Here is a 24,799-nt window from a genome sequence, read left to right as displayed (position 1 = left end):
AAGCCAACAAGGGTTCATATAACTAAATTATACAAATTTAGTATTAATTTATCAAATATCGTACGTAGTTGTTTTCTAATTAAAAATTAAAATTTACCAAATAGTATTGTACTTTCTTCCACAATTTAGTTTTTTTAAAAAAAACAACCGACAACTATTATTTTAAAAGCTATAGTAATCTCGAACTAAGCATTCAATTTTAGTTCATATACTTTTAAATGTTTAATTTTAGTTATTTTAATAAATCTTAAATATAATATCTATTCTAATTTATTGTTGATTTTTTTAAAAAAAAATTATCTATTAATATTTTTACTATAAATTTTGAAAACATATTTGCCCAGTATATTTTCTTACGTTATTTAACCAATTTTAGTAAATAAATTTTGAGTGATTAAACTTAAGATTGATTAAAAATATAGAGACTAAAATTAGACATTTGAAAATGCAAAGACTAAAATTAAAAAAATTATACAAATACCAATATGGTATTTTTAACCATCCGAAGATTTAAATTTTCAACTTGAATTAAATAAGTTTAGGTTCAAAATCACGTAATTATGTTCATATCGGTAAACTTTGATTTCATGATTGAACTCTTTTGGAGTTATAAAAGAGACAATGTTAAAAAATTTAAAGAATTTAACTGATATATACGATGTATGATATTGTAAATTATATAAAGAAAAATAATAAAAATTGTCCCAAGTAAAACCTTGAATTAAATGAGCCAAAACTAACATTACTGAATAAACATATCTAATCATGAAAAATCCCAAACACTAAAGGCCCTTTTTAAATATAAAAAATATTTTAAAATATTTATATTTTATAGCAAAATTTTTTTAAAAGTATAAAGCATTTTTTTAAACTTCTTAATATAAAGTCTAAATATTTTTTTTAGATTTTGCTATTTATAAAAAATTTTCAACACCCTTTAAAATTTATTTTTTTAAGTTACTGAATTAATTATCTCAGAAAATCATCTAAACCCAATTAATCCATTTAAGTTTAGGTTAAATTACAATTTTATTTCCTGAAATTATAAGACTGTGCCTATTAAGTCTTGCATTTTCTTGAAGAGCCTGATTAATTTTATAGCTTTCAATTTTATGTTTAAACATCAATTTGTTAGTACAATCAATAGAAATATCTATGAATATAGATCAGTTATAGTTGAACTACATATATTCATTTTAAATGTTCTATAGTCTTGCCAATTATTAAAATATTTGTAGATATCTCGATGTATATCCATATATCAAAGAGTTCGACATCGATATTAGAGTTTAATTAATATATTGTATATGCTCATAAAATATTAAAAAAATCAAATAGTCACCACTATAAATATAAATATAAATACTAATAATAAGATCTATAACTTATTTAGAGAGTGATTAGAACTTAAATATTATTATAAATTATTTTTATAAATTACTCGATTTACATGAGTATTTATTGATATTAAACTGAAAAATAATCAATTTTAACTATGAACTTGTAAAGTTATATCAATTTGGACCTAAATTTTCAATTTCATCATTTCTAACTTATATGCATTGCAATTATAGCAAAAGTTTAAAAATTGTTGCAAATTTAACTCTAAAAAAATTCATGTTTCAAGTGCATTAAAAAAGTTCACTCTTATTCATTTAATGAATTATAAAACATATATACGACATGAAATTGATAAGTTGATAAAAAAAATAGAGAAAAACAACACTCGACATAATTTTTTTTGTCAAAATTTATGTATTCTAGAAATATTAATTCATAGTTAATTTGTGCAAAGTTCTAGTTCTTTTTCTTGTTAAAATGAGTAGAAATTGAACTAGAGGTTAAAATTGCTACACCTATGTTGAAGATTGTCCAAAGCAAGATCCAAAGCTCACAGGCGAACCCAAGCTCCATAAGGTATCAATAGAAGGTATAGGGGGAACGTGTACCCCAAAAGGGAAAAATCAATACTTTGGGGTTTAGGCCGACCATCTAAGTTGGTAAATATATACCAATTGAAAAATAATCAAATTGCACCCAGTCTGGCATCCTACAACCTCAAGCACTGAAAACAACCCTAACACTGTCAGTGTTATACGTAACCAGAGACAAGTATAAGAGGAAGGATCTATAAATAGTCTCATTCAACGAACCCCGAAGGTAAGAGTAAGTAATCTCGAGAGAAAAATCCTGATCTTACATTTTATGTATTTAACTGAACTATACACTCTCTATACTAACTTAAGCATAAACACTTGATAGACTCGGTACGGCACCAGTGCGATGATCTCTTATATATGTTAACTCAAAAAGTGAGACAAACCAAAGAGAAGCGGACGGAAGGTCAAGCCTATTAAGGACCCACAATGTCATCTAATGCGGACGAAAACTTTATGAATTTAGGATCAAAATTATTGAAATGAAAAATTTATAATTTAAATGGACACAAATTAATAAGTTTAGAGTCGAAGATTATTTTATTTTATTTTTATTTTTGAGTTCTAATGATCAGGAATGTTGTCCCATGAACCATCCAAGTTGCAATTAGAATGGAAAGGCATTTGCTTTATTTGACTGTTGTTTTTGTGTCTCACCGACAAAACTAAATGAGAGAAATGAGAATCGGATTCCCGTCAATACGAGTGCTCGTTTTGGATCACATGCTCCACACAAATATTATATTCTCTTCAACTTCAAAATGCCACACATTTATTATTTATTTTATATTAATATCTAAATTAAATTCTTTCTCTCTCTAATATATATATATTTGAAAGGGATGTCAAAGATTAAACATTTAATAGCCATCATAATCAAATTAGGTGACCTTTAGGTGCCGCCACCTATGCATGTATCGCTTCATTTTCATCATAACAATATTGTCCAACATTTTTTTCCTATACTAATTTCAAATTTTGACAAATCATTCCCAATTAATTTTCTTTTCTTTTTCTTTTTCTTTTTTAAGTTCAACCACATGTGTGAGTGAATTAAATCATTTGATACTTTATGTAGATGTTGAAATCTACCTTTCTTTTTCTTGAGACAATAACGATAAATTTATTTAATAAAAGAAATAATTAAATGTAACTTGCAAAATATAAAGATATATACACTAATGTGGTACTAGCTAAATACACTTTGATGCTAAAGTTAGAGAGCAAATTAATGTAGCCAATTTTTAATTTCAAACCAAAAATGAACTTACTTCTCTTAAAACCATCATGATGTATATATAGGAGTAAATGATCAAAGTTATCTAAAAGGTCTGTAGGACATTTTGGTAAGATTGGCCTCGACCAACATGTTAATTTTGGGGCAAAGAAGAGGAATAGTAGATTTTAAGTTTTCATTTGTAAATATAGCAAATCAACATTTCATTTGTAAAAATGACAAAATAAATTAAAAATAAAAAATAAATGAATTTATGAAAGTCTAAACTACCCTAACTATACAAATAAGATTGCAATTGACTTATTAACAAACATTCGTAATTACACTATAATTAAAACAAATATCTAAAGACTATTAATGTCTCTCTTGACCGGGCTCTGAGCATCACACCAACCTCTTCTCCAACCAAGTCACCGCCATTTTCTTCTCTGAAATCGGCTCCTCCACAAATAGCGGTGACACCTCTGACTTCTATTCTACCTTCAATGCTCCATCAGGCATGGCTCCCTCTTCTTCCACCAAAATTTCACCACCAACTTCGTCTTCAGCTCCTTCACTGACTTCATTTCTTGCTCCTTTGGAGCCACCAGTGATTACTCTAGTTCCATATTCTTCTATCTCGACTCCTCCAACACAGACTCCGTTACCGACCTCAACCCCTAGTAATAGTGCTGACGTGAATAGAATCATCATCTCTAAATCTATCATCACAAACATAATTTTCTCAACTCTAGTACTTTAAATCTGATTGGTTTGTCTTCACTTTTCACTCTACTATTTTAAGGAAGTCATTGACACAAAGAAGAAGATGAGAGGAGGGTGTGCAACGTTGTTGGGTTAAAATAACTTAAGTTTTTATTTTAAAAAAATAACTCACATTATATAATATATATATACATATACATATACATATACATATACATATACATAGAGATGTATGTATGCATACATATACATAGAGATGTATGTATGCATACATATACAGATATGTATGTATGCATACATATATATATATGATATCTGATCGTATAAATTTTTCAAACGAATTAAAAAATCAAAATGCAATAACATAAAATAAGTTGAAAAAGATTAAAAAATTAAAAATAAATAAATAAAATGATAATTGAAAAAAAATAGTTTTGTTTTGTTTGAAAAAAAAAATAACTATATGATTTTGTGATTTACCATAGGGGATATATTATAAGAGAAAATAAAGATCTATGATAAAAGAAACATGCAAAAGAAAAAAATTAGTTACACTGTAATTTGGATGATGGTTTTGTAGTCATTAAAGATTTTGTAAAAGTTTTGGGTGATACTTCCGATGTGATATTTACGTGACCTATAAATACATTGTAATTAGTCTCCAAACAACGCCCAACAAATACAATACAATTGAAAATTAATTAACCAAACAATCTAAATCGCTCTTGAATTTACCCTAAAATTCTATAACAATATTGTTTTTCTTGTTCTAGACCCAAAATATCAATTGAGAAAGTGAGAACTGGACTGATAAAGTTGATGTCCGTTATGGAGATCTCATAAATAGAAGAGAAATAAATAATATTTGACAATGGGACATCCTTCCTTGATCGAATCTATCAAGGTGGGTTTAAGACCCCAAGGCAATGTGATTAATACCAACACCGTCCATATGCTTGACCTACCTTTTCATAATGGCTTGATAGGAATCACTTTGAAAATAAGAGACTTTGCAACTTGAACTCTTGGTCGATGGTCGATTAAGTTAAGTCTTTCATCCATGCACAAGTGGATTTGATCGATTAAGTCAAGTCTTTAAAGGAGACTTGTCGTTGATTGAGACAAAAAAATAAAATTAGTTAAAAAATAGATAAAAATTTTAAAAATAGATAAAATTAAATTTGAAATTGAAGATAAGATCAAATATGATTTTTGAAAAATAAAAATTACATTATATTTTTAAAATTTGAAAAGTGTAGGGAGATAATGTAAGAGAAAATCAGGATTCATGCTAAAAAATGTGCAAGGGCAAAATTAGTTATGGCTGAAAATACAAATGAAGACATTTTAGGGTTAAAGAAAAATGGGAACACGTGAGTGAGTGAGAGTGTATTTGTTATAAATTTGATGAATTTTTTTGTTTTACTATTCTTACCAACAAAATCTTTAGAACAAAATATGATTCAAAAATTTAAAATAAGATTAATTAATAAAAATGAGATATTTTCTAATATTTCACGTATAAAACAAAATTATAATAAAAATAATCATAAAAATAATTTAAAAAACATACCATTAAAGTCGGTTAAAAAAAACTAATATAATATAAGATTTGAAAATTTAAAATAAGATAATCATAAAAACAATTTAAAAAATAAATGATTTAGTTAGATTAAGAAAATGTATATATAAATATAAAAAGCCAGTTTAGGAAAGGATTTAGAATGATCCAAACCATTTTTTTGGGGATAGAAGATTATTGATATACAAATTTCAATTATTTTTAAATTAAATCACAAAATTTATGCTAGATTTTCTGCATGGAAAGAGGCACTTAGTTCCAATTTGATAAATTAATTACAATGTAATTCAGAAAGATTCAGAATTAATTATAGTAGAATTAAAAAGGCCGGTGAAGGTATTTTAGGATTAATGGAAAATCGACCCACATGTGTGTCACACAATTTTCTATATTTAAAAAAAAAATCGTTGTTTGCTATTTCTTCAAATGAGAATGTAATTAGTATTTTATGATTAATGGAAAATCGACCCACGTGTGTGTCACACAATTTTCTATATTTCAAAAGAATTTCGTTGTTTGCTATTTCTTCAAATGAGAATGTAATTAGTGCTATATACTTGAATTTCCCTTAATTTTGAACAAATGCTCGAGTTCCATTTTCTCTAGACCTATTTTGGTTCTAAGTTGATACCATTGGCTCAAATCTTGATATTTTCTTGATCATGTCATTTCTCTTCCGGCTTGATTATGTCTTTTGATTTAAAATATCACTCATAATTTGTCAGACTTAGTTGGTGATAGCCAAAATGAACTTTAGGTCAATGGTAATTGAGATGACTTTTTAAAGAGGTTGAAGATTTGATCTCCATTCTCGCACTTATTGTAGTAAAAACTCCGCGGTAATGTCCAAGTTGGTTCATATTATCATAATGAAACTGTAATTAATTAGAAATGTGTCTCATTCATAAATTTTCATTCTAAAAATTAAAATAAAAATGTTTACAACCATGGAAAGAGGGGTGGGAATGGTTTACCTCATTCCTATTTCAATGGGTGGGGAGTAGCACTATAAGAAAAATATTTTCTCTCACGACGTTCTAAAATAGAGTTGGATAACAGTTGTCAAGAAGAATGTATCTTATATTATTTCTATACAGCGTCAAGATGTTATCTTGTCCTCTTGACATCATATGGAAAACATTAGGAGAAACAACTACTTTCGACACTTCATAATAGCCTATCATTTATAGTCAGTGAACTCCTGATGCATAATTTACTATCCGTCAATAATTTTGGTCGAATTTTTTCGCATCAATATCTCACGACGATTTGTAACATATGATGAGACTGACCGAGACGTAGCCATGAGAGAAATTAATTACATGATCATTTTCTTGCTATTTCAATCGAATTTTGGAGAAGAGTAATTTTAGTTTGATAGTTTTGAGCCAACTTATTAAATGAAATCAAGTGAAACTAGTTTTGAATCACTAGCACCTAAATGTAAACATTTCTATTGGGTTTTAATAATTGATCAACCTGCAAAGTCAAGGAGTATAAGTAGATTTTTTCTCAAAATTTTTAATCGAGGGTTGAATGTTTAAGATTGCAATTTAGTCTCATATATCCAAAAAAAAAAAAACAAAAAAAAAAAAAAACAAAAACAAAAACAAAAACAAAACAAAACTAGTAGATTCTTGAACTTTTTGTTTCTTATCTAATAGATTTCTATCGTTACTTTATTAATAATATAATTAATTTACATCATAAAATGCTTTATTTTATGAAATTAACTCATCACGTTGTTGACAGTTGGATCTCATCCACCTTGAATTGCATCGAGGGTGGCTTTGACCTTCGGCCCACTTTAATCTTGATCTTGATATTGTTCGAGCTGACTAGTACAAGAGATCCTTATACCATTGTGGTACTGAGTCTATTACCATTCCCATATTTAAGTTAGTATTAGGAGTGACTAATTCAACTAAATATGAAAGAAATAAGAGAGATTACTTACTCTCTTCTTGGGGATGCTTGAGTGAGGTCATTTATAAGTCAATTCTCTGACATGTGTCCACGGTTACATGTGATGCCAGGGGTGTCACGACGTTTCTGGTGCTCGAAGTTGCAAGGTGCTAGTCCAGCTTAGCTCATTTATTTTTCTATCAGTATTATATTTATCAGCTCGATGTTAGTTGATCTAAACTCTGAGGCATTGACATTTTTCTTTGACACGTGCTTCCCTATACTTTTTCTTGGTACTTTTTGGGCTTGTTGGACTTTGGGCCTTGCCTTGAGTTACCCTCAACACACGTAGTCCTTAATAATACATAGTATATATATCACGTAATTATTAAATCAATCAAGTAATATCAAAAAATTATAATTAGGCACAAGACTAAACATTCAATCACCTATATTACACACATTTTATACTACTAATCAGATATATAGAGTTTTAGAAGTTCAACAATCCAATACAAATTTTTACTACAAAACCTAAACATATAAAAAAAAAAAAAAAAAAAATCCCTAATGATACAAAAATCTATACTACTTGAGAAATAGTGGGGTGATCAATAAAATGGATAATTCCTATTCCATGGAATCAAAATATTTCCTTAGTATCTTGCAATAGGATATGAAATTACAGACTTCCTAGTAAAAGTGTGCCCTTTATGAGGAGGGGAGATTTCTTTTAAAGTTGTTATATTCTACGAACATTTTAGTACGATAGGATATCATGTTGATTTCAAGTGGAGACACGTTAAGAATACAAACAAGACAAACATGACTAACATCTAATTTAATTGAGAAACGTATTTATATATTTTTGGTATCTGAGAAACATAATTAGTTGAGAAACTTTGTCAAAATTAATGGAATGTGAACAACATTACTTTCAAGGTAATAGCTAATATAGGGCTAAATGGCTCTAGTATACTCTAGAATTTTGGCCTAAAGTCTAAACATAAAATAGCAAAATTAAAGAGTCTAAGAGGTATTGTTATCAGACATTTTCTTTTATTATTATAGCCCAAAGTCTAACATGAATGTGGCAGCAAGGAGACAATGATGTTACAAAATATTAATTTGGAATCTCATTTTGTATTCCTTTATTGAACATTAATTTTAAATTCAAACCCTATATTCATTTCTAAATTCCCATACCCTATATATATTCATCTCAAAACTTACATCTTTTATTCTTAAACATTAAAATAGACGTTGTTTTTATTTTTCAACTTAAAATTCCATAAAAAAAAATTTAGTCAATATCATTTAATTTTCTTATTCAATTTTAACATCAATCACTATTAGATCATCTATTTCGAAATTTAATACATCGAATCTAAAACACAAATTCCCCACATTCCATTTAATCTTTATAATTAAATAAATTTGTCAAACAACTCACTCTCAAAGACATGAATATGGATTTCAATCTTAAATTGAAAAATTATGTTTGAATAAGAAGAGATATTGTATAAATTAAATCTATACTATACATAAAAGAAGTTAGTAGGAAGAGAATCTTTACATTTCGATTTAATCCTACATCTTTTATTAATTCTTATTTTGTCTTGATTACAACTATTAACATCGAAACGTGGTTACATGACAAAATGGCGTATCTATTTGTGTATGGGTGTGATAAAAACCATAGATATGAAAATACTACGATGTAAAGGTAGAGATATGTTTGAAATTGATAAATATATCATTTATCTCATTGCAATTATTCAAATCGAATTAGTATATTCTTTTATGTATGGGTAGGACGTAAACTATATATAACATCAAAATCTAGTTTTTTTTTCTAAAAAAAATTATCTATGTATTAAAATAAAACTATCAATTTCATATACATCCCACCTATTAAGAACTAGTAAATAAAAAAATGGCATGAAAAAGATTTGGAAGAGGCAAAAAATAAAAAATGGAAAAAAAAAAGTGATTTGATATTAAAAAAAACCCAGACGCCATGTGGGGTGACAGGAGAAGACAAGGTTGTTGGCGGTTGGAGAAATATTGGGTGGTCACGAAACTTACATATATCTCTTTTTTTCTTTCTTTTTTATTTTTTTTTAAGTTTTTCTTTTGTATGCCAATTTAAAAAAGTGATTTATTTTATTTATCAATTGAATATTCACTATTATTTTGTTCCTTGATAAAAACTATAAAGCAAAAGTGTTCTGCAAAAGGCATAATAAGGTTCTCTCTCCTATTTTATTTAATTTTTGCAGTCATTTTGGAATCTCTCTCGCTTTGGATTTGGTTCGTGGTGGATAAAAGTAAAAGTAGATCATCATCACTCATTAACTTGCTCCACTAATAAAGTTGGAATAGTCATCTTAGTTTAAGCTTTAAACTTTGATGAAACTAAAAGTTCCAATCAAAATTCACTTAACTTGTTAACTTTATGGGTAATATCTTTACTCTTTTTGTGGTAAAATGTTATAAGTTTGATCTATGATCATTTAGAATTGTATTTTAATTAATTTTATTAATTTCTAATAGTGCAACAGATGTCTAGATCATATTTATAATTATGTGTATTTAGTCAATTTAGTTTACATTTATAAACTATTAGGAGTTTTTAATAGGAGATAATTGTAACTTTGACCAAAATTTGGGTCCAAAAGGAAATTTATCTCGCTTTAATTTTTTTTTGTTTTGACCTTTTTACTTACATCATCAACCGTAGAAATTATAAAAATGTCGTTGTAGTGCACGCGTCCTAGGCTCTCAACTCTTGACTCTCGCTACTCTCATTCCTCACCCCCTCATTTTCAATATTGTAATCATGTTGTTCGCTTTCTTTTAATAAAAAGTGTGAGAGCAAAGAGCTAAAAGCGAGAGTCAAGAGGAAAGAGTTAGAGGCAAGAACAAAGAGCTAGACTAAGAACAAATTGCGAGAGCAAGTTGTAAGAGAAAATAAAGAGAAGAGTGAGAAAATCTAAACTGTAAGGTGCAAGAATAGTAGGGAAACAAAGAGTGAGAGCAAGAGCACAACTCGATGCACAATGGTCCATTTTGGTAGTTTCACACTGATATGGCATAAGTAAAAGGCTAAAAAAAAAAAATTTAAAATTTATTTTGGACCTGAATTTTGGATCATCTGTACAAAAAAATCTTTTAATAGATCTCTTAATTTTAAATTTTGTAGAACAGATCTATGTTATTAAATTTGTTGTTTAACACTTACCTATTACATTGACTATGTTATATAAAATTAAGCATGTGGAGATGTAAGTATTAAAATGATAGAGAAAAACTTTCTCTTTTTTTTTAAAAAAAAAAGTGATAAAGATAAATTTGTTAGAATCAAAATTAATTGAAAGCTTAGAACAATTAATTATTTTTTAAAGTACGGAAACTAAAAGGATGCAAAAGTAACTATCTAAGATATGTGATGTATTTTGTAATTGTGGCATATAATGTAATTAAAATATGGAAATATATTTCCATAATATGAGATATTAGGAGATCTTTTTTTATCAAGATTTTCAGGAAAAATAGATTTATTTTTTTCCATTGTGAAATTGAGGAGCACAACACAGCATAACGAATATAGAAAAAATATAATATAATAATATATATTTAAATATAATAAATAAATAAATATATATGATATAATAATAAATTAAAATTATAAAATAACTAAAACTATAAAAATTGGGCAATATAGAAATATAAGTAGAATTTTGAAGTGGATTAACCCACTAATGTGTATAATTTTAAGATCCACCAAATGTCAAGTGACAAATAAGATATAATCTTACATGAACACCAAACATGAATAATTACAAGGCACATTGATCTGTATGGGGATCTAAATGAGACAATAATGATGCATTCCATGTAATTTCTTTTTCCAACTTCTTAATTTGTCCCCCTATTGTTGGAAAATTTATCTCATTAAAATGACAATAAGCAAATCGTGCCGTAAATACATCACCCGTCAAGGGAAGGGTTCAAGATATTTAATAATTGATGGAGAATCATATCTAACATATATTCTTAACTTCTTTAAGGACCCATCTTAGTGCGCTGTGGTGAAACAATTGAAACATATACTGCATATCAAAAAATTCTCAGGCTCATGGTTATAAGCTAATTGTAATGGTGAGTATTTAAGATAAGTTACTGGCTTAATGCGTACATGTGACGCTGCATGCAAAATAACATGTCTCCATATAGATGAAGGAAGTTTAACTCTCATAAGTAATGGTCTTGTAATTAATTACAAACGTTTTATAAATGAAGTTTTGGTCCCTACAGTTTGGAGTAAGTTAAAATTGAAGTTTTGGTCCTACAGTTTGGAGTAAGATAAATTTTATGTCTTATGGTTTATAATTAGAATTTAACCCTATGATTTGATAAAAACTTCATAATAAATATTCATTATTAGGGGCTATTTAAGAGGATTTAACAAACTATCAAACCGTAAGAACTAAATTCTAACTAACTTTTACTTTATCCAAATCATAGAGACCAATACATATTTTAATTAAAAAAATTGAATTGAGTTTATAACATAATATGCTATATTTCTAAATGTTTTATTTATCTTTATTTAATATATTTCTGCAATTTAAATTTTAAAATTCAAATTATGAATACAAACAAAACATAAAAATGTTAAGAAAACATAAAATATTGTTTTCAAATTTGTACTGTTTAGATCATAGAATTTGAAAATAATTTTAAAAAACAAAATTGAAGTTATCTGTCAAATATATATTTGCTGAATTGAATGAATTTGAAAACATAAAATAAAATTTGGATTGCAAACCGAAAAGGCTCTTATCGACTGAATTATCCGTTAACTCACATCAAATTCTTTGAATCGTGATTAACTTACTAAAGTGACGAAAGTAAGATTATTTGTTTGGAAATACAACAAGCTTTGTGTTTTAATTGGTATAGTTATTCGTGTTAAATTAATCTTTCATTAATCAATGATGTCCCTTTCAATATCTTTTTCTCTCTCACCAACAAAGGAAATAACCAAATTATATTAAAGATAATTCCATTTCGAAGGTAAAACAAGCGAGCTACCCATTCATCCATGGCTGCAAAAGAAAATTTTCAGGGGGGGGCTTAACAATGGCTTTTCATCTCCATCCCCACCTGCCACCAATCTATTCTTCCATTTCTTTACTTAAATTCCATTATTCTTCTTAGTGCTTGTCCAGTTCACATCCTTCTCTCACATATTCTCCCCCCACCATTGAAGCAAACTCAAAGCAGCCTTCAATTCTTCTCTTCCCACTTTTTTCCCTCTCTTTTTGAACTTTTCTTTGTGGGTATCTGTGCTTTGTGCTCTTTTTTGTTTTGTTTTTTTTAAGGGGTTTCTAGATTTCTGTGCTTTTCTTTGAGATCTGCTTCAAAATGGGTTTCTCCCTTGGTACTTGTTCTAACCAAAGGGAGCCTCCTCTTGAGTTAGATCATCACCATTGTCACTATAATGAGCTCAAGATTAAGACCCTTTTGAGAAAAATGATTTGGGAACTTGGGTTTGCTTGTATTCTTCCTCCTACTCGTCTTCGTCGCAAGAATCAGGGAATTCAAGATGAAGAACACCCAAATGTGGAGGGGATAAACAAGAATCTAGAGCACAATAAAGCTTGGTTGCTTGCGGAATCTGGTGCTAGCGGTGGGGAGTCGTTAAATGCCGATCCACAATCGGTTCATTCGTCTTTCCGGTTCAGTTTTTGCTCTCAGGTTGAGCTTGAAACCATGAACATCGGCTCTTCAACCACTGCGGCGACTGTTTTGATGGTGAATTTGGACAATGGAATGATGGCTGAAGCTCTTACCAAAGAATTGAAATGGCGGAGGATTGAGTCTCTGGAAAAGAGCATTTCCCCTGTGGCTCATACTTTGATTAGATTCAGATATCGCGAAATTCTTTCTGCAACTCGTAATTTCTCAAAAGGTATTCTCAAAAGTCAAAGAATCTTCTAGTTTTTTTAACCAAATTTCTTATATGTAATCTTGAAACTGTTTTTCATTTTCCCCAAATTTGGTTAGGCAGAGTTTTGGGAAGAGGGGCCTTAAGCTGTGTATTCAGGGGAAGGGTTGGGTTTTTGAGAACTGCTGTGGCAATCAAACGTTTGGACAAGGAAGATAAAGAATCTGCAAAGGCATTCTGTAGAGAATTAATGATTGCTAGCTCTCTTCACAACCCAAATATAGTTCCTCTTGTTGGGTTTTGCATAGATCCAGAAGAGGGTCTATTTTTGGTTTATAAGTATGTCTCTGGTGGAAGCTTAGAAAGACATTTGCATGGTATGATATGATTTCTTGATCTTGGATTCTGAATTTACTTGAAGTTTGGTTAGTTTTTGAGTTTCTAACATCATAACAATTGCAGAGAAGAAGAGGGGAATTAAGGGTCGTTTGTCACTTCCCTGGTCAGTAAGGTTCAAGATTGCTCTTGGAATTGCTGAGGCTGTGGCTTATCTTCATAATGGAACTGAAAGATGTGTTGTTCATAGAGACATCAAGCCTTCAAATATCCTTCTTACATCCAAGAAAATGCCAAAGGTAAAAGAATATGTTCATTTTTGTCGATATTCCTTTGGTTGTTCGTTGTGCAACAAAGAAGATAGAGAGGATAGTGAAATAGAGAGAAACCAACCAAGTCATCAGTCTAAGGACACTTGGATAATCTGAATGATATCTTCAAATAAGTTTAAGTAACAAATGCTATAACCTTTCATTGTTCTTATTCATCAATTATTTCCTGGTAATGGTTGACTGCAGTTATGTGATTTTGGGTTAGCAACATGGACTGCTGCTCCATCTGTGCCTTTCCTTTGCAAAACTGTTAAAGGAACATTTGGGTATGAACACTCATTCTCAAGACATTCTAATATAGGGGAAGGATGATGAAAATCTATCTCGCATTCCGCTTTTCTGTTCCTTTCGGATTTACAATATTTAAACTTATTTGTAGTTACCTAGCTCCGGAATATTTCCAGCACGGGAAGGTATCAGATAAAACAGATGTCTATGCTCTAGGAGTCGTGTTATTGGAACTCATAACGGGCAGGAAGCCGATTGAAGCAAGGACTCATGGAGAGGAGAATTTGGTTTTATGGGTAGGTCATTATATCGCTCCTATAATTTTGTTTACTTTTGTTTGATTAATGGTTCTGTAAAGCTTTAGAATGAAAACCAAACTCTTGTCCTTGAGATGCTATAATTGAATATGCCTCTGTACAAAGTCATCTAATGCAATAGAATATGACAATTTTCAAGTCTGAATTTGATCTCTCTTGTATGATTGAACTGTATTGCAATATATTAACCACATAATTCCTTTCGAAACTTAGTTTTATCAGCAGCAGCACAAACAAATAGAAGTGCAGAACTTCATCTGATCCTGATGGGAGATGATTTAAAAGCCTATTTTTTTGTGTGAATTTAATGATATATTGACTTCCATTTTGTTTCAATGTATCAATTAAATGTCGATGTCAGTCGTGTTGCGTTCATGGTGCAGTCCCCTAGTTTATGACAGAACTAAGTGGCTTTTGTTAAATATAACAAACTTCATATTTTCCTACAGGCAAAGCCACTCTTGCAGAAAGGGAAAGGGGCGATTACCGAGCTGCTTGATCCACAGGTGACATGTACGACGAAGAATTCAAATCAAATAGTCCAAATGATCGAAGCTGCCGCTGCTTGCATTACCGGTGAAGAATCACGCAGGCCCGGGATTGTAGAGATCATTGCAATATTGAAAGGTGAAGAAAAGCCTCTGCCCTCCAGATCAAAGAGGTACGGCTTCTTGGGACATGGATGTGTCACTGATTGTTATTCACAGTTTCAAAATACAAACAGCGAGATGACAGGTCATTTGGCGTTGGCCATGTCGGGACTTCCCGAATTTGAAGATGATGATTACCTTTTCTGTCGTTGAAAAAGTTACAGTACAAAAACATGCCATGACCAACTGAAATAAGGAAAGAATTTTTCTCTCGTTTTGCTTGCTTTTGTAGATCTCTTTAGTTGAATCATTGACATTAGAATATGAGAAGGAAAAAAAAGAGAGTGATGAAACTGTAAATAGGTTCATTTTGTATAGAATCTTTCATGTACTTTTCCCCATTTTCCATGGAGGAAATGTAATTAAATTCCATTTGAAATTTTAGTGTCTTTTCATCAGATCATTTGAGAGACAAGAAGCATGCAGAAAGCTACCATATTTGGAATGGTTTTTCCAGTACTTAAAAACTTTGTAAGCTCTTGACTCTAAAAGTTTGACTATATGTAGTACACGATTCGAAATTTGCCTCAAGAAAAGCGAGCTACACAATTCTAAATATTTATATAAGATATTGCTTTATACCATTCATGTTTTGAATCTCAAACATTATGAAATTAAACATATCTTAATAATGAATTATTGTTAGGAAGTGGTTGGTTGAGAGAGACATTCATGGAAGTTGCAGCTTAACAACCAAAACAATATTTCCATTATGAAAAATGTTGAAAAAAAAGTGGAGCCCATTTGAATTTTTTTTTTTTTGTTTTTGTTTTTTTTCATGCAGATATCAAATCAATCACGACAAGATACATTTAAAAAATGGAAAAGCAAAAACAGAACAAGAAATTAAAAAAAAAAAAAAGATAAACCGTATACAAACATTTAGAATATCTTTGCAACATCCTTGACTAATCCACGGTTAGCACGGGCGAAATCTGTGAACTCTTCGTACGAAATGAACCCATCACCGTCAGTGTCGATCTCGGCCATCATCCGCTGCACTTCGTCGGCAGTGACGGAGCCAAGCGTCTTCAAGGCTTCCCCGAGCTCGGATGCAGAGATCTTACCATCGCCATTGGCATCAAAGCGCTTGAAAATGCGTTCACGTTCAGCTTGGTCTTGAGGATCATCAGCCATTGTGATATTATGTAAAGGATTAATGTGTATTGAGGATTTGGTGATCGAGAGATCTTGAGAGGAATAGAAGTTTGAAGAAAATGGTGAGTTATATAAACAGCTAAGTTTGGGAAGATTAAGGTTATCCTCAAATGTCGGGTTAGTGACTTTAGATGGCCAAAAGAATGTAAAACTTGCAACTGATTTTGCCTAAATTATGGTTTCTCATGAAAGAAACATTCTTTTCTATTGGGAATTCTCTCACTCTTTTTGAATTTTTTCTTAGACTATTCCAAAGATAATAATAATAATAAAAGTATTAACATTTTTTTGGTTTGTAGAATGCACGTTAGTTAGTGATTAGTTTACTTTGTCTCATTCAAACACTTTGGTCAATCATTAATTATGTAGTGATCATTATAATTTATATTTATATCAACGTTTATGTCAAATATTAATTATATAAATAAACTATTTTGAAGTATACTCTCTACAATATGTTATTAAATGAAAAAGAATAAACAAAAATTTTGTAATTAGTCAAATTACCGTAAAAAAGTGTGAAGAAAACATGGTAAGGTTAACTAATGAAAATGGATTTTTCTCGGATGTTTTAACTTGACTACTTGGTTTTAGGGTGTATTTAGATTACATTTTTAAGTGTTTAATTTAAAAAATAAGTCATTTTAGAAGAAATTGAAGTGTTTGACAACCACTCAAAATAGCTTTTCAAGTATATTTTAATCTATTAGTTTACCCCATTTCAAAGTCATGTTTGCTTTTTATCCTAAGAATGCTTTTTTTTCCCTTCAAAAAGCACCAAGTTTTCAAAATATACCATATTTATAATATTTCAAATAAGCCCCCAACGAGTTACGTTTATTTGTTTTTAATTAAACTTATATTTTAAAATTAATAATAGATATTGGAGATCTGTCGTGGAGTCATGGTATAGAAGTTAACTTAGTTTGGGATTACAAAACATTTAAAATAATAGCTGACACTATGTTTTTAGGAAAAAAGAAGTTGCAATACTAAGCAAAGTAATGTTTGGTAAATTTCAGCTTTAGACCTCAACAAGTTGATCACAACGTTTGGTAAATAAATACTAAATTATTTTGTTTTATATATAATAACTAAAACAATTTCACTAATAACATTTGTATTTTTTTTATATAATTTATTATTTTTAAATAATTGTTTAAAATGTTATATTTTGTTGCCCTATATTTTTGGTTTTCTTTGAGCAAATCGTCAATGTAACTCTATGGCTCATGATTTAGCTTCCCACACCTACAAATTATGATATTTTACTGTGTGGATTGAAGACTACCCTCCATGTTTGGATTCTGCTATTTGTTTAGTTTTGCTTTCTTTAAGTTTTTTTTTAATCCTGTTTTTGTTTGTTGTACTAAAAAAAACTTAATTTATTTTTTTTAAAAAAATATGATTAATATCCTCTGTAATCACTTTCAACCCTCCCAAAATCAACCCCAAATTCTATGTTAGTTTCTTTTTCCTTACGGTCATCATTTTCTTTTTCCCCAACAGTCATCTTCTTCTCTCCTATATGTGCAATAAACTTACTTAAGAGTAATTTTTTTTATTAGGAAATATGTGATCCACAAAAAAGAACTATGTGAATATTGATGTGATACTTGTGACACTGCCAACCATGCCTAAATTAGTAAGAAGCTTTAAAATGTACTGTATCTGAAGAATTATGGTTGACTTACATTTTTGGAGTTATAATAGTGTATGTATAGGTTAGATGACCTATGGTTTCTCTTTATTTTCTTCCGATTTGAGCTACCAAATTCTTTATTTCCCTCCAGTTGTGGGTGAAGAGATTTGGAATACCTCGAAGCAAAAGCAAACAAATGCAAACACAAAATCCAAAGGGACGAAAACTACGACAAACAAAAATTTACTAAGCATGTTTCTTCTACTGAGATTTACAGAAAAGAAAAAGAAAACAGAAACTTACCCTTGAATCTCACTTCTTCACGATTCCTCTCCAACAACACGAACAATCTACTGCTTCTCTTGATCTCTCGAACTCGGTACCACGAACACAATGAACAATGTAACCAAAGAGACACCACCACAAATCTTCCTTGTTATTCTCAAGTATGAGAATCAATAAAGAGTATGTTGGGCTTCTATGTCTTAATTTTGGCAAAAGGGAGAAGAATTTTTTGAGAGAGTGAAAACACAGAGAGATCTTGAAGAGGATGAAGATGAAAATAATGAAGCACACCACTCTCTCTTGTGTTTTCACGTATATGAGAGGTAAGGGAAAAATGACTTCCCACTCTTAAAAAATAACTACCTGATTTTAAATTCATAATTTAAAACTAATTTTAATTTAATTATATTAACAAACTAATATAATCAAACTATATATTATATCTCATATGATATATAACCTATAATTTATTATATCACATATTAAATAACCTATAGTTTAAAACCTCTCATAGTATTAATATGAATCATATTCATATTAATTTTAACCTATAGATTTTGTATAAATCATATTCATATAATTAATATTTGAATCATATTTAAATATTTATTTCTCTCAACAAAAACTTTATATTATAATGCATCATATACACTATATTAATTGTAACATATATAATTAACTCCCTTTAATTAATTTGAACAATTCAAATTAATCTAAAATTAATTTGATTATCATTAATCCTTATTGAGTTAACAAGGGGACCTTATGAACCTATAGATTGAAGCTTAAGTGATACTTGATTAACTAATTAAACTCTTTAACTAAATCAATCAACCTTCATTAACTGTCAATCACCTCATTAAAGATCGATAACTACACTATTCGTTCTATAGATATATTTCTATGTCCATTGGATATAACCAATCAACGGTGTGTTGAGCCTTCAAAAATTGCCCGTAAATATAGCTGTGTCAAAATATTGTTTTACTCCTATAAATACAGCTGGATGTGTGTAGGTGTGTGTGTCGGTAGGGGTGTGGGTGGGTGGGTGTGTGCATGGGTGTGCATATGCGTGCGTGCGTGCATGTGTGCGTGAATTTGTAATATTGCTTATTTAATTTGTTCTTATTCTTCTAGTTTATATTCTTGTTGCATACTCTATTTGTATTTGTGTTTATCTATACTATTTTGATCATTACATTTAACTTTTTAGGGTGTTTATTATCTTGTCATTCCAAATATATTATCCTAATATTCTTATAAAATCATTAGTTGTATTTTTCTAAAATATCAACGATGGAATCTAGAAAATTTGAAAGTCCAATTTTCTAGAATTCTTCAGGTGAGGATTAGACTCTTTGGAAGTCCGAGGTTGATCTCTACTATGTTTTTCATTAAAACTTTAAAATGCCCTTTTATATTATATTATGTTTCTTAAGTTATCTTGGTTACTATTGTTATTAATATTACCATTGTTATCACTATTATTTTGCTTTTATAATTTTCCTATAATTTTTTTTTAAATTTCTAATGTCATAGTTTTAAAATTTTGCTTTCTCTTTTTTTTTTTAACCATGTTATCAAAGCAAAATGTTTTAAAAAAATCCTTTTAAAAATGGCTATTCCAATGGTGGATTTTTGAGAAATATTATTGAGGTAGGGAATTTTTCCTCAATTCTAATATAGTCAAATTGATGGAAAATATTTTACTTACTTTATGGGATTATTACTTCAAATATTGGACTAATGATGGGTAAAATAGGACTTTATTTTTTTAAAAAAAAATCTTTCAAAAAAATAATTTTAAAGAATATTTTCATTTCAAGATTTTAATTTTGGCCGCCATTTTCTAAATGGATGTTGTGGGATGCTAACACCTTCCTCATATACAAATGACTTATGAACTCAACTTTAGTTTTCACAAACCATTTAATTATTTTTTAATTAAAAATTATTTATTTTACTTCAATGTCCAATCACATTGTAAAAAAGATTGGTGGCAACTTCTTTTTTATTTTTCTTTTAAAATTAACCTATCTCGAGGACATCGACGATCGAGAGTTTGGCCATTTTCCCCTTATCTTGAATTGTATTATTTTTTTAATTTCATTTTAAATTTGTTGTGAATATTTATTGTATATTCTATTATTGCACACAGTCATAAGCCTTCTACTCGGGCTTTACCTAATAGGACCGCAATCGAGAATGGAGTAGGTTGACCTTCGAGGAGCTTATGCTCTCATGCATGCACACGAAAAATCCTCACTCAATTTGGTCATTATGTCATGTATGACTTTTGACCAATTTGAGGACCTTTTCCATATAGGACTTTAGAGCAAATCTCATTTTGCTTGAAGCCATTATATTGATTTTTATTGATCTATTATTTTGCTTCACACACTATCACAAGCCTCCTACCCGGACTTTATCCATTACGTCTAGAATCAAGGACGGAGCAGTGTTGACAATTGAGAAGCTTATGCTTCCATGCAGGCACACGATAAGTTCTCACTTAACTTGGTCATTTTATCATCTACGACTTTTTGACCAATTTGGAAACTATTGTCATTTAGGGTCTTAGAATTAGCCTCACTTTATGAGTTTATGTAATTTTCTATGTTAATCATCATATCCTCTTATTTTCATTAAGCGTCATTTAATCATCATGCATAATCTTTGGTTTGTAAACCACATTTGCATGTTGTATCATTTTTAGTTAGCATTTTATTTTCTTTAAAACCTCATTAGCTATTGCATTTAGCCATTTCTTCTTAATGTATTAATGAATGTTGTTCACATTAGGCTTTTGTAAATGCTTGCATTCTCAATGAAATCATGCATATGCTTCATACTAATAATTAATTAACTCTGACTAATTAAATCATCCTCTTTCTTTAAAATGATTAAAACAATCAAAGTTTTTACAAAATAGATCAAAAGATCCCCATCCCACTATCATTATTGGACTAGAAGGAAAGTTGAGATCATGAATGAGTTAACTAGCCAAGTACAAGCAATCGGAAAGGATGTTGAAGAGCTAAAAGGACAAATGACAAAGGTTTTATAATTGCTCGCTTCAAGGAATGAGAAGGTAGTAGCAGGCACATCCGGACAAGCAGAGTTGGAACAAAACCAAGCTTCAGAGAAGCTACTAGATCCATCATTGGTAGGATTGAGGACCTACCTTACACAAGATCCTAGTCAAGCTCCACAACAAATGAACCATTTGAGTAACCTAGAATCCACTCTAAACGTACATGGCTACAACAAGAAGATTTTGTAGTGTGTCCTTCGTGGAAACCGTGCTTTAGTTCATATTATTTTATTGGTTTATTACTTATTATGTGGTTTTATTTTTTCTTTATTAATGTAAATGCATGGGTTATGTTCATCTTTCATGTTGTCATGCTTTTCATACACATTCACAAGACTCCTACCCGGGCTGTACCTTTTAAGATTAGATTCGGAGGCTTAGTAGTATGATCTTTGTGGAACTTGATTCCTGTGCAGGCACATGAAAATCTCCATTCAAGCCAAGTATACTACAAAAACGGTTGGAAGACTTGGGGACTATTTTCCTCAAGTTGTGTTAGAATTTAACCTCACGTTCATACATGCATGAATTTAATTTAGGAATTTGGTTCGTTCATGAAATTAATCAAGATGTTATTTCGTTTATTTGTTTGTCGCTGAGTTTTCTTTACATTTTCTTTATACTTTGCTTATATTCATGGTGTTGTTAGTTGAAATGCATTTATTATTTTATTATTATTTTCTCTTTCCTCTAGTATTTTCATGCATGACACACACATATACACAAGCCTCCTACCCAAGCTAATACCCTCTACGATTTGATTCGGAGCCTGAGTAGTGTGACCTTCATGAAACTTGGTTCCCGTGCAAGTGGATAAGTGACTTAACAACCCTTAATTTTGGTCGTAGATTAAAGAATGAGTTCAATAAAATGGCCATCTAGTACCAATCCTACAATGATTGAGCATAGAAGACCAGTCTTAGTACGTTATGTTAGAGTAAGAAAACATGCAGCGAAAGTATCAAGGATCCATAAGCATTCAAATTCATTAATTTTGGCAGAAACTAAAGCATGTTCATCTAAATAAGAGAATTTTAAGATCATACCTTTAAAGAACTCTTCAATAACTTGATCAATCAGCAACAACCTTCACATAAGATCACCGTGAACCATCTCAAGATCTTTTTCACTATTCTCTTGGAGCTTTAGATCGAGTTGTGGGACTCACAGCAACTCACTTCGAAGAACCCTTTCTTCCCATGGAATTTTTCTCTCAAAATTTATGTGTTATGCTTGCCTTCTATTCACTCCAATCTTCTTTATTTATTGCAAATGAATATGCAAAGAAGAGATATGCATGACTTGTAACTTATGCTTGAAGTATTAATGAAAAGGAGGAAGTGAGCTTTGTGTGAGCATGAAGAAGTTGATATTGGAAAATCAAGAGTTTCCATTTTGTTCATGCAAAACAATTTTTCCAATATTTATTTAAAAACAAAAATTTGATTTCAAAATTCAATTTTGATTTTAATAACTGAAAAATAATTTTCTAAAATTAATTTCATAAATTAATTTAAAATATTAATTAATTTAATATCAAATATTAAATTAATTTTTGCACAATAATCATCTTCATATATTTAATATTATATATATATATATATATATATATATATATATATATATATATATATATATATATATATATATATATATATATATATATATATATATATATATATGTATGTATGTATATATATTCTCCTATTCTATTTAGTTTAAACGTTTCAAATTAATTTCTCATACTACTCTAAAGCTTAACCATTTACGAGCTAGTAGGGGGACCTCGCAGACCTACAGATCATGGGCTCTAACGATTCAAAATTAATGGGCTAAACTCATTAGTTCGATTTAACCCCCATTCGTTAACTGGGACACTCGAATGTAGCCCATAGTTGAACTCCCCTCACTGTAGATAGATTATATCCACTTTATAACCATAATCAGTAAGTCGATCATTCATAGGTTGTTCGTAATCTCAGCTAGGTCAAAATTACCATTTTATCTCTGTGAATACATCTTGTTCCTTAAGTTTCTACTGACCCTCTAATGAACAATTCTGGTCCATAATCTCTATGGATCAAATTCTTTCTCTATCATGAGAAGGTGAGGCCCCGATTGTTCAAGATCTGGAATCAGTACTTAAGAGAACAACCTATCTGCTATCCTTTAATCGGGTATGAGTGAATTCCATCTTGCAAGGCTATGTCCCCAACTATTCATCCGGTCTTATCGCCAAAATGGGAAGCTTATTAAGCAATGTTGTTGGACTACTCTCATTGTTTGCAGATCAAAGGATAATCTTGGACAAATAGGAGTTCATAGCTAGCTCAGAATTAAGATCGAGTTAACCTAGGTTATTTAATAAATGAAATAGTCAGTTTTAACCCTAAATGGTCGTTATAAAGAAAAGTGACTATTTTCCTGGTCCAGTCTATATGCAAACTCATTGCATAGGATGGCCCCACTCACATGTCTCAACATGAATGATTTGTGGATCACATCGTTTGTAGCACCTTATAACTTCTTGTAACAACTACAGAGTGGGCCGCATCCAATAGTGTTACCAGGATGAGATACCCAATTTCATCCATATACTTATTAGACCATTTAGACTATATATTGTCAACTTGATCCTGTTTATGTCACTACATAAAGCACAATATTCAAACTATAGCTAAGGATATGTTTATTGTATTTTCATAATAAGATGCAAAATCAACAAGTCATTATTATTGATAAATAGAATGTTTAACACGAAATGTGAGTTCTAGGATATTGCCAACAATCTCCCACTTGGACTAAAACTTCAGTGAAAATAAATATATACAATATAATGTTGAGAAACATAATGGGAAAAATACAATAAACTAGGGTATCTCTAATACCATAGATATTCTCCCACTTGCCCTAGATTACACTACTCGGAGTCCTAGCCCAACTAGGTGGCCTCGAATACTTTAGCAGAGAGGGCCTTTGTGAATGCATCATCAAGGTTGTCTTCAGAGGCAATCTTTGTGACGATCACATCTCCTCTGTGTACTATCTCCCAAATGAGATGGTACTTTCTTTCAATGTGTTTTCCACGTTTGTGACTCTTAGGTTCCTTTGAGTTGGCAATAACACCACTATTGTCACAATACAGTGTGATAGACAGGTGCATATCTGGAATGACTTCCCAACCATGAATTTGTGTAGCCATATTGCTTCTTTAGCAGCTTTGCATGTAGCCACATATTTCGCTTCCATTGTGAAGTCAGCGATACAACTTTGCTTGATGCTTCTCCAAACTATAACTCCTCTATTAAGAGTGAAAACTGATCTTGAGGTAGATTTTCTAGCACAGTCTGAAAATCAGAATTAGTGTATCCTGTAAGGATCAAATCCTTAGGTCCATACACAAGCATATAGTTCCTTGTTCTCTTTAGATACTTG

At 30.1% G+C, this 24,799-nt stretch overlaps 2 protein-coding genes across 4 annotated transcripts; one reads left to right on the top strand and one right to left on the bottom strand.

Annotated features, from left to right (window-relative positions):
* The first annotated feature begins 12,439 nt into the window (after window positions 1–12,439).
* Window positions 12,440–16,110, top strand: LOC120068150 (probable serine/threonine-protein kinase PBL7). 3 transcript variants are annotated; one of them, XR_005479106.1, is made up of 8 exons: window positions 12,440–13,346; window positions 13,442–13,699; window positions 13,785–13,957; window positions 14,177–14,256; window positions 14,370–14,514; window positions 14,985–15,381; window positions 15,585–15,656; window positions 15,970–16,110. XR_005479106.1 is itself a non-coding variant. In XM_039019851.1 (7 exons), the coding sequence occupies exons 1-6, from the start codon at window positions 12,800–12,802 to the stop codon at window positions 15,336–15,338; spliced, it is 1,557 nt and encodes a 518-aa protein (XP_038875779.1). In that variant the 5' UTR covers window positions 12,440–12,799; the 3' UTR covers window positions 15,339–15,381; window positions 15,585–15,706. The 3 variants fall into 3 exon arrangements, 2 of the variants coding, with proteins under 2 accessions (XP_038875779.1, XP_038875778.1); XM_039019851.1 differs by lacking the exon at window positions 15,970–16,110 and having other exon boundaries at window positions 15,585–15,706; XM_039019850.1 differs by lacking the exon at window positions 15,970–16,110 and having other exon boundaries at window positions 14,985–15,706.
* Window positions 16,030–16,532, bottom strand: LOC120068151 (polcalcin Ole e 3). Its single transcript, XM_039019852.1, has one exon. It carries the CDS (start codon window positions 16,320–16,322, stop codon window positions 16,068–16,070), a length of 255 nt encoding a protein of 84 aa, XP_038875780.1. The 5' UTR covers window positions 16,323–16,532; the 3' UTR covers window positions 16,030–16,067.
* Window positions 16,533–24,799: the final 8,267 nt, after the last annotated feature.

Source organism: Benincasa hispida, chromosome 12, assembly GCF_009727055.1.
Source record: "Benincasa hispida cultivar B227 chromosome 12, ASM972705v1, whole genome shotgun sequence".
Taxonomy (NCBI): Eukaryota; Viridiplantae; Streptophyta; class Magnoliopsida; order Cucurbitales; family Cucurbitaceae; genus Benincasa; species Benincasa hispida.
Note: the sequence above shows the minus strand (reverse complement) of the source record. Positions and strands in the feature narration are given on the sequence as shown.

Bases quoted from the DNA above. Each gene is read 5' to 3' on its own strand.
- LOC120068150 (XM_039019851.1), top strand. From the start codon at position 12,800: ATGGGTTTCTCCCTTGGTACTTGTTCTAACCAAAGGGAGCCTCCTCTT. The intron at 13,700-13,784 runs GTATGATATGAT...TAACAATTGCAG, and splicing joins CTTAGAAAGACATTTGCATG to AGAAGAAGAGGGGAATTAAG. The intron at 14,515-14,984 runs GTAGGTCATTAT...ATTTTCCTACAG, and splicing joins AGGAGAATTTGGTTTTATGG to GCAAAGCCACTCTTGCAGAA.
- LOC120068151 (XM_039019852.1), bottom strand. From the start codon at position 16,322: ATGGCTGATGATCCTCAAGACCAAGCTGAACGTGAACGCATTTTCAAG.